The sequence below is a fragment of the Pan troglodytes genome, chromosome 2, assembly GCF_028858775.2.
Source record: "Pan troglodytes isolate AG18354 chromosome 2, NHGRI_mPanTro3-v2.0_pri, whole genome shotgun sequence".
Classification (NCBI taxonomy): Eukaryota; Metazoa; Chordata; class Mammalia; order Primates; family Hominidae; genus Pan; species Pan troglodytes.
Window position 1 is genome coordinate 42255942 of NC_086015.1, and position 10802 is coordinate 42266743.

The 10802-nt window shown below is 39.7% G+C and overlaps 1 protein-coding gene across 5 annotated transcripts in view; it reads left to right on the top strand.

The window, feature by feature from the left end:
* The window catches only part of OXSR1 (oxidative stress responsive kinase 1), an 89944-nt gene extending 85851 nt beyond the window's left edge, over positions 1-4093 (top strand). For 4 of the 5 annotated variants that reach the window (XM_063805584.1, XM_526174.8, XM_054681694.2 and 1 more), the window contains 3 exons: positions 18-86; positions 943-1007; positions 1432-4093. In XM_063805584.1, coding sequence (XP_063661654.1) covers positions 18-86; positions 943-1007; positions 1432-1506 — 209 coding nt within the window. In that variant the 3' untranslated portion in view covers positions 1507-4093. The remainder of the gene's footprint in view (positions 1-17; positions 87-942; positions 1008-1431) is intronic. The other variant, XM_063805582.1, reaches the window with a different exon arrangement.
* Positions 4094-10802: the final 6709 nt, after the last annotated feature.

The window sequence follows — 10802 nt, forward strand, 5'->3', positions numbered from 1 at the left end:
CTTCTTTGTCCTTGCAGATACAGCAGAGGGTGTCTCTCAGGAACTCATTTCTGCTGGCCTGGTCGACGGAAGGGATTTAGTAATAGGTAACTCCATTGCGTTCTGCTCATGTGCTCCTGTGTCTCTGTCTGTATACTTAGTACATAGAAAAGCAGGTTTTTTATTCCACTGAGTAGGTCTGATGGTTCTTGAAATGGTTCTTGGCTTTGCTGAAATTATAGGTAATGGGACAGTTCCTTACACACACACAAAATTTCACCTCTGAGTTTGCTTTGTGACCTCCAATGATGGTAAGTGAAAGCACACCCAAGGTCTTTAGGAGATTAATAGAAATTATGGCAAAAGTCACAAGTTAAAGTAAGCTTGGCCATATCTGATCTGTTTTGGATACCTAATTTTTGTGGCCCAAGTTGAGCAAAAGTCATTAGAGATTTAGTACTAGAAAAGCAGGAAGGAAGAGAAAAGGCCCAGTGAGGCCACAGGTCCATGTTACTGAAGGAAAAGACCATGTCCTTAGACACAGTTTTCCGTGAAAAACCAGATAATAAATAGTTTAGGCCTTGCGGGCCATGTACAGTGTCTGTCACTTTTAAACCACTCTTAGCTTGCCGGAGAACAAAAACAGACCACAGGCTGGTTTGTTGACTTCTGGCCTTGGGCTTTCTGATCCATAAATCAGGAAATCATACCTCTTTTACCTGACTGTTTTTCCTAGGTTAATACAACATTTTAAAGAAAGTTAATTTGACAGTGGTTCAAGGTGTACTACTTAGAAATGAGTTTAAAAGACACTTTCATTAGGGGAGTGATTATTTGATCTGTCTGCTTCCATTTTGATTGTACGGAGCATATTCTTAACTACCATTTAAGCTTTTAAAATATGGTTGAAAGTGGATTTATGTAACTTCTCATTCATTACCTTCTCTGTTTGTATGATTACAGTGGCAGCTAATTTGCAGAAAATTGTGGAAGAACCTCAGTCAAATCGATCTGTCACTTTCAAACTGGTACTCATCCCTTCTTCCTTATGAAAACATCTTGCCTTTTATACACTGGCAGCTTCTCCAGACCAGCTTCTATATCCCCTGAGTGATGAGAATATTAAAATGTGGTGGATTGTGTTCATTTAGCCTCCCCAGTGCCCTGGGCTGATGTTTCCCTTTGAGTGGCCACTCTTCCTCTGTCCATGCCAGGAAACCTCTGACCCCAGAGACCCTTGGCTATTCATAAGAGAAACTATTAGCCAGTCTGACTCTAGCTGTTTACCCAGCCCCCCTCTTTTCTGGAATAAACACCTTCGTCAGTCTCCTATTTGTATCCTAGGGACCTGTTGCCCACTGCCTACCTTCCCACTATCCCATGTCTGTTTTATTTGCTACCTGCAAGTTTGTTTATAAATAATCACAGTTTCTCATTTTGTTTGGTTCTTAGGCATCTGGTGTCGAAGGCTCAGATATTCCTGATGATGGTAAACTGATAGGATTTGCCCAGCTCAGCATCAGCTAAACCACAACCCTGGAAGAGGCGGCCTAAGGAGATTCCACACATGCGTATCTCTGTTGCTTCTATTGGCCTAAACCCACTACTGCCAAAGAACCCAGCAACAAACCTCCCGGCTAGGAGCTTTAGAAGTCTTTATGTTCTTCCTGCCATCATTCCTCCTTTTCCCACAGGGAAAGAAAAGTTGGATCACTAGTGGCCAGCATCCCCAGAGTTCCGTTAGTAAACTTACTTCATATGTCCCCTGTCTTCCTCCATCTGAGAAGTGGCCCATGTGCTTCAAGGCCCAGGAGGGAGATCTGTCAGCTCATTCTTGCCTTACTCCAATGATGGCCCAGGTGGAAAAGTAGCAGCTGTATCGGGCTTCCTCATCCTGCCTGTTCCCCCACACCTGCCAGGATATGGACATCTTGGGATATCTCTTTACCACTGAAGTAGAATTGATTGTTCAGCTGGAGCCCAGAGAATTTAATTTAATGTTTTTTCTTTGTACCTGATGTGAATTCTAGCAACCTTTGTTAGGAAAAAGCACAGCCTCAGATGGAGGCAGCCTAAACTGTGTTCTTGTTTTGTTCATGGTGTTTCTAAGCGTTTTGCTGAAGCTGCTCTCAGGCACCCCCTTCTTCATTGCTCTCTCCAGAAAGGGTTGCTAGCCTTAACTTCAGCTGGTGCAAAACATCTGACTGTAGCCGAACTTCAGCCATCGGATCCTTCAAAGTGGAACTTTGCATTGTTTTTACAGACAACATCGAGTAATGGCTTGTAAATGTGAATTTTGCCAGAGGTGGTTTTTGAACAGGAAAATCATAATTCATATCATTGGAGAAGTATTTATTTTCAAATATTAAATTGAAGAAAAACTCAATCCTCCCATGAAAATCAGTTCGCCTGGCCTCCAAGTCATGAGGAAATGGGTATGCAAGGCTGAGATTTCTACAGCAATAAAGGAGACACACACTGGGCCAGAGAGGCCTGCCTTCTGCCTGCTCTCCTGCACTGACCCTTTGGAGGGGGTCTCTGTGTGCTGAAGCTAACTCAAGATGGAAAGTGAAACCACATGTGCCGTGACCTTTAGGTTTTATGAGTAGACAGTGTTCATTTGATTTTCTACAGAAATAATATAAATTATTCTTTAGGTTTAAAAAAGAGCACTCATAATGCAATATGTGAATAATCAGTGAGGTTGATTTTTCTTTTTTCCTACCGTTTCATAGTCTTTGTCTAACTGCTAGTAACCCTACCGAGTTTTATATATGAGTGGGATACTCAATCTGGCCTTAAAAAGATACACAAAGATGGGCTGTGGGTCCCTGGAAAGGGGGAGAGTTGCCCTTTACAGAATCACTCGAGCCCTTTCCAGCATTGTTGGTCTGATGAACAAGGTTGTTTTACCTTATTTTCTCTTGGAACATATCTGAAAACCTTCCCCACAAATAACTTGTCACACCTTTTGTTTCATTCTGAGTCTTTAGTTTTAGTCATGGGCTTTCTTCACCTGCTCTAGGTGCAAAGGCATGTTGGGAAAGAGATGGATGTTGGGGAGGAAGAGAGGAGATGGATTTCAGTTGGGAGTTAGGAGGAGAGTAGGTGAGATGATCAGACACCAGAGTTCAACGTCCCAGCAGTCTTGGTAAAAGGAGGGAGCCTGCTGAGCCAGGAGGGAGAAAAGAAGATTGACCAGCTTACTAGAAAAATACTTAGCTTTTCTTTTTCTTTTTTTGTGGAGGGGGGACGCAGAGGAACAAGGATGGGGAGGTAGGAATGAGGTATAGAAAAGAGATAGCATCTTCTTTGGCACAAGACTAGTGGCTTACCTTAGAGTTTTTTTTTTTTTTTTTTTTTCAAACCCATCAAAATCTACTTATTTATGAATCCAAGGGGTGGCAGCATCACTCTGTTCTAGCATTCTTTGTGGAGATGGTCTGGTGCCTAGCTGGGAGTGAGCAGCAGCCCATCCCCTGTTCACTTTCTCTAGCCCATCATTACCTGTGAACTGCAGTGGGGCAGTCATGGCAAATAGAATTGGGCTGGGGTTTCTCCTTTTCAGTTCATTGTTTGCCCTGCTAGGAATTAGAAGACAGACACCATGTCCCAGGACAGTGTTACTTCTTCTGCATGATGTGTGGTAGACTCCCTTTGCTGGCTTGTGCAGTGATACTGAGAAAATACATGAACAGAAACTGCCCAGGTGGAACAGCACGTAACCTAGTGAGTGACTGTACTCCTTTCTAGGAATGCTGATTCAGAGTGCACCTCTTTGACTAGGTCCCAGGATCCCCTTGTCCCTGGAGTAGGGACTAACTATAGCACAAAGTAATATGTGCCAATGCTATTTGTGAAATGTTTGGTCTTTCTAAATGACTAAAGGATTTGTTGGGTTTTTGCTTAAGTTTTGAACCAAATCCTAGAGCCAGCTGATAATATTTAATAATCTGGAGGAGAGAATAATGATGTACCAATAAGTGGAGATTCCTCCTTATGATGTATGCTAGGTTATGGAAGATGTAAAATATTCAACTTTTTCCTCCTTTTTTTGGACTTTGTATTTTACTGCATGTTTTCTTCATTTTTAATCAATAAAGAGTAAATTGTCCTTAGTGGTGTATGGACGCTTTATTTTAGTGGCCGTTGGCGGAGAGCTGTGGGTTGTGGGTCAAGGAATCACCACCAACTTTAATTGTTCATGCGAATAGAAGCCAAAGTACATATAAACTGTAAAGTGTGTCTGTTGATCTACAAATTATCTAGAACCATTAAAGCCATTATATAGTTGGGGAAACTGCAACCCTAAAAGGGAGGGATGAGGTCAGCCCAAGGAATTGGATAGGATGGGATATGGAACTCCTTTTATTATCTTTTGATCTTTTTTAAATCTTTGGTTTTGCTTATGCTGTTGGGCAAGGAAGGATGCCAGATTCAAGCCCTTGGGAGTCTCTTTCGAAAGTTCAGAACAGGGCTGAACTTATCTCTTCTTGGCTTTGATATTGCAATGGTGAAGTTACATGTAAGATTCTAGGCTCCTTTGTATTCCTGTTATCCTCCCACTGCAGGAGGAATCTTCCCTCATCATCTGCCCTTCCCAACAGCAGTGGCTTTTGATCCATGATAACACTGCTTGTGGGTCCTGGTATTTCAGAGCTCAGGGCTGTGGAGCCTTGGAGTTGACAATACTGTTTGGCCTACAGCTAGTTGAATTTGCTTTCAAGATAAGCAAGTTATAAAAGTGGAATCAAACTATTGTGGGGATAGGAAGGAGGTGCTTGTTACTCATAAGTGACCATGGTATATCTGGAGGGAAGGGAAAGGGTCAAGGGCAAATTGAGCTTCCACTTGCCCATTCTTTCTGACAAGATCAGGTCGTATCACTGGGCTTGGTTCCTTAGCTTTATTTGTTTGGCAGCAATACTCAGTGCATCCATTCAGGGATTCCTCCTTTGGGTCAGGTCATCTACCCCAAGGTTTTTTTTTTTTTCTTTAATGGACTTTAATTTTTAGAGCAGTTTTAGTTTCACAATAAAATTGAGTAGAAATTACAGAGTTCCCACACACCTCCTAACTCCACCCACAAACAGCCTCCACTACTGTCAACATCCCCCACTAGAGTGGTACATTTGATACAATTGAGTGTACATTGACACACTATTATCACCCAAAGTCCATAGTTTACATTAGGGTTCACTCTTGGTGTTGTATGTTCTATGGGTTTTGACAAATATATAGTGACATATATCCACCATTACAGTATCATACAGAATAGTTTCACTGCTTTAAACTTCTGTGCTACCTGTTCCTCCCTCCCCCACTAGTCTGTGAGAACCACTGATCTTTTTACTGTCTTTTGCCTTTTCCAAAGTGTCATATAGTTAGAATCAAACAGTATGTAGCCTTTTCAGATTTTCCTCTTTTACTTAGTAATATGCGTTTCAGTTTCCTCAATGATTTTTCATAGCTTGATAGCACATTTCTTTTCAACATAGAATAATACTCCATTGTCTGTACCTCAGTTTATTCATTTACCCACTGAAGGACACCTTGATTGTTTCCAAATTTTGGCAATTATGAATAAAGCTGCAGTAAACATCTGAGGGCAGATATTTGTGTAGACAGTTGAAAACAGCAACAGCTTATTTGGATAAACTCCAAGGAGCATGATTACTGGATCATGGGTAAGGCTATGTTTTGTAAGAAACTACCAAAACTTGTGGCTGTACCATTTTGTATTCCCACCAGCAGTGGATGAGAGTTCCTGTTACTCCACATCTTTAACAGCATTTGGTGGTGGTACTGGTATTTTGGATTTGGCCATTCTAATAGGTGTGTAGTGATACTTCTTTTTAATTTGCAACTTCCTAATGACATTTGCATCTTTTCATATCCTTATTTGCTATCTGCATATCTTCTTTGGTGAGGTGTGTGCTCAGGTCCTTTGCCCTCTCCACTTCCCCCCTAATTTTAACTTTTTATTTTGAAATAATCTCAGACTTACAAAAAAAATTACAAAAACAATACAAAGAATTCCCCTATACCCATCTCCCAACTTCCCCAAATGTTAACATCTTACATAACTACTTACAATTATCAAAATCAGGAAATTAACATTGATATATTATTGACTAGTCTACAGACGTTATGCAAAAGTTGTCAATTGCCCCACTACTACTCTTTTTCTGGTCCGACGATTCAATTCAGGATCTCACATTGTATTTAATTGTTATAATTCCTTAGACTTTTTCAGTCTGGGATAGCTCCTTTTGTGTCTTTGTTCTCATGGCCTTCACACTTTTGAAAAATGACGGGTAGTTGTTTTGCAGAATGACTCAATTTGGATTTATCTGATGTCTCATGATTAAATTCGGGCTATGCATTTAGAGAAAGAAAACCACTGAATTGATGTCAGGCTCTTTGCAATTCATCATCAGGAAGCACACCATGTAAACATCTCATTAGTGGTTATGTTAACTAATCACTTGGTTAAGGTGTGTCTGCTAGATTTCTCTACTGTAAAGTTACATTTTTCCTCTTAGAATTAATTAATGTTTTGTGAGGAGGTAGTTTGAGATTATATAAATCTTGTTACTCATCATACTTTGCTCAAAAATGTTAGCATTCTTTGATGATTCTTACCTAACACAATTATAACTGTGATATTTGCTAAATATTTTTTTCTTTTTTGTTTTAAATTAACTGTCCCAGATTCTAACTAAATGAAGATTTTCTGTTTCCATCATTTCTTCTACATTTATTAATTGGAATTCTACTGTGAGGAGGAGCTTTCCCTTTTCCCTCACTATGTGTGAGTTCAATTATTTACTTATGTAAGCATGACTTGCCAACAGAATATATTATACTTGTTAATTTTTGATGAACTGTTGGGGAGAAATGATATCCTGGTGTTGGTTTCTTTAATTATATGTGAGGTTGGAAGGTTAAAGGGCCATTTATAGTTAATGGACTTTTGCTTATTTTAAAATCAGGTTATTTTTCTTATTGAGTTTTAACAGTTCTTTGTATAGTTTTGTTAACAGTCTTTTATCAGATATGCCTTTTGCAAATATTTTCTCCCAGTCTGTGGCTTATCTTCTTGTTCTCTTAACAGTGTCTTTCACAGAGCAGATGCATTTAATTGTAATAAAGTCCAGCTTACCAATTTTTCTTTCATGGAGCACATCTTTGGTGTTGTAACTAAAAAGTCATTACTATGCCCGAGGTCATCAAGGTTTTCTCCTGTTATCTTCTAAGGATTTTATAGTTTTGCATTTTCTGTTTGGGTCTGTGATTCATTTTGAGTTAATTTTTGTGAAGGGTGTAAGATTGTTTGTAGAGTCAGTTTTTTTGCATGTGGATGTCCACTGTAATAGTGGACTCATCTGTTTCTCCTTCTACTTCTATCAGTTTTTGCCTGACATGTTTTGATGCTCTGTTTTTAGGTACATACACATTAAGGATTGTTACATCTTCTTGGAAAATTGACTCCATTAAGTAATGTCCCTCTTTATCCCTGGTAACTTTACTTGGTCTGAGCTACTCCTACTATCTTTTGATTAGTGTTGCATGGTATATTTTTCTCCATTTCTTTACTTTTAATCTATATGTGTCTATGTTTCTTGTTGAAAACATATAGTTTTGGGTCTTGGGTTTTTTGATCCACACTGACTACCTCTGCCTTTTTGTTGATGTTTTTAATACCGATGGCATGTAAAGTGATCAACTATTGATACAGTTGGACTAACACTTACTATAGTTTTCTATTTGTTGCCCTTGTTCCTCAAACTTATTTTTGTCTTCTACTCTTTTTCTGCCTTTTGTAGTTTTAATCGAGAATTTTATATGATTTTATTTTCTCCCTTTTCTTAGCATACTAATTATACTTCTTTTTTATCTTTGTTTAGTAGTTGACTAGAGTTTGCAATGTATATTTCTAACTAATTTAAGTCTCTTTTCAAATAACACTATACTGTTTCACAGGTAGTACCAATACAAAATAATCCTGTTTCCTCCCTCTCATCGTTTATGTTATTGCTGTCATTCATTTCAGTTACACATAAGCATATATATATATATATATACACACACACACAAGCAAAGATAATCTAATTTCCTGCTGTTATTTTGAAGAAAATGTTATCTTTTAGGTCAATTATGTTTAAGTAAAATAAACATTTTTTTTTACCTTCATTTATTTCTTCTCTAATATACTGTTCATTTCTTTATATACTTCTGAGTTTCTGACCTATGTAATTTTCCTACTTACTGAAGATCTTCTTTTAACATTTCTTGCAAAGCAGGTCTTCTTGTAACAAATTACCCCAGTTTTTGTTTCCCTGAGAAAGTCTCTATTTCTCTACCGCTTTGGGGGGATAATTACACAGGATACAGGATTCTAAGTTGGTGGGGCTTTTTTCTCTGAGCACTTTAAATATTTCACTCCACTTTCTTCTTGCTTATGTGGTTTCTGAGGAGAAGCTGATGTAATTCTTTTTTTTTTTTTTTGAGGCAGTCTCACTCTGTTGCCAGGCTGGAGTGCAGTGGCACGATCTCGGCTCACTGCAACCTCTGCCTCCCAGGTTCAAGCAATTCTGCCTCAGCCTCCCGAGTAGCTGGGACTACAGGCACGTGCCACCATGCCCGGCTAATTTTTTGTATGTTTAGTAGAGACAGGGTTTTACCATGTTAGTCAGAATGGTCTCGATCTCCTGATCTCGTGATCTGCCTGCCTCAGCCTCCCAAAGATGTAATTCTTATCTTTACTCCTCTACAGTAAGATGTGTTTTTTCCTTCTGGCTTTTTCAGGATTTTTCTTTATCTTTTATTTTCTGTAGTTTGAAAATGAGATGCCTACGTGTAGTTTTTTTAGCATTTATTCTACTTGGTGTTCTCTGAGCTTCCTGGGTCTGTGGTTTGGTGACCAACATTAATTTGGGGAAATCCTCAATCATTATTATTTCAAATATTTCATTTGTTCCTTTTTCTTTCTTCTCCTAGAATTCCCATTGCACATGTTATACCTTTCGTAGTTTTTCTGTAGTTCTTGGTTATTCTCTGTTTTTCACCTTTCAGTCTTTTTTCTTCTTGCTTTTCAGTTTTGGCTGTTTTTATGTGATATCCTCAAGCTCAGAGATTCTTTCCTCAGGCATGTCCAGTCTACCAGTAGGCCCATCAAAGGCATTCTTCATTTCTGTTGCAGTGTTTTTGATCCCTAGCATTTCTATTCGGTTCTTAGAATGTTAATCTCTCGCTTACACTGCCCATCTGTTCTTGTATGCTGTCTACTTTCCATTAGAGCCTTTAGCATCTGTGGGATGTGTGTGTGTGTGTGTGTGTGTGTGTGTGTGTATGTTTTGTCCATGGTTCCTGGCTCATAACTCCCTAGTTACAGTAAACAGAATCTCTCTTTCTTACCTTCTCCAGCCTCCTTTCCTCTGCCCAAGGCAGGACTCTAATCTGATTGTGGGTCATAAAAGGTCCTCATTCCAGAGGGGGACCTGCCTTATATACTGGAAGAAGGAATGCTACACAGAATGGTCAAAAAGAATCTGGACAGGCCTTGCTGGGTTTAGATCATACCCTTTTTGTACAATCACGTTTTGACATGGTTGTCCATGCTTTTATTCATATCATGCCTATCGAATGAAGTCTCCACAAAAAAGCCCAAGAGGACAGGACTGGGGGCTTCTAGGGAGCTGAACACATGGAGGGTGACAAGGAAGGTGAACAAGAATTCATCCATGTGCTGGAAGCTAGGTGCAGTAGCACACACTTGTAATCCCAGCGACCTCAGGAAGCAGAGGTGTGAGGATCACTGGAGCCCAGGAATCTGAAGCTGCAATGAACTATGATTGTGCACTGCACTCCAGCCTGGGCAATACAGCAAGACCCTGTCTTAAAAAAAAGTCTACATGCTGGGAGGGTGGTGCACCCCAATTCCACAAGGACAGAAGTTCCTGTGCTTGGGACTCTTTCAGACCTCACCCTATGTATCTCTTCATCTAGTTGTTTATTTCTATCCTTTTAAATATTGTTTATAATAAATTGGTAAACATAAGCATTTCCTTGAGTTCTGTGAGCTGCTCTAGCAAATTAACCTAAAGAGGTGTCAGGGGAACCCCAACTTAAGGCGGGTCTGTCAGAAGTTCCAGAGGCCCAGACTTGCGACTGGTGTCTGAAAGTGGGAACGCCAGTCTTGGAGACCTAGCCTTCAACTTGTGGGGTCTGGTGCTATCTCCAAGTACATAGTGTTGGAATTGAATTGGAAGAAACCCAGCTGGTGTTGGCTACAGAATTGATTGGTTGCCAGCTGGTGGGGAGAAATTCCCACATATTTGGGGGTCACAGAAGTCTTTGTTTTTAATTATCGTGTTGGTGTGAGAGCAGAGGAAAAATTGAGTTTTTCCTAAGAGCATTTTAATCATAGTTGCTTTAAATTCCCAGTCTGGTAATTCCAACATGAATAACTCTTCTTAGATCTGTCAAAGACGTGAAGTCACAGGGCAAAACACTGCTCCAAAAACACTGCTAGATTTAAGTCTGGTTCTGATCTCTGCTGTGTCTCTTCAAACTGTGTTTTTGCCTTTTAGTATGCCTTGTAATCTTTTGTTGAAAGCTGGACATGATGTGTACTGGGTAAAGGGAATTCCAAGTAAATAGGTCTTTAATGATGTGGTAAAGTATGGGGAGAGGGAAAGCAGTCTATGGTCCTGTGATTAGGTCTCGGTCTTTTAGTGAGCCTGTGTCTCTGCATTGTGAACGTTACAAGTGCTTCTCAGTCTCCCACCCTCTATTAAGTGGGACAGGATGGCTAGAGC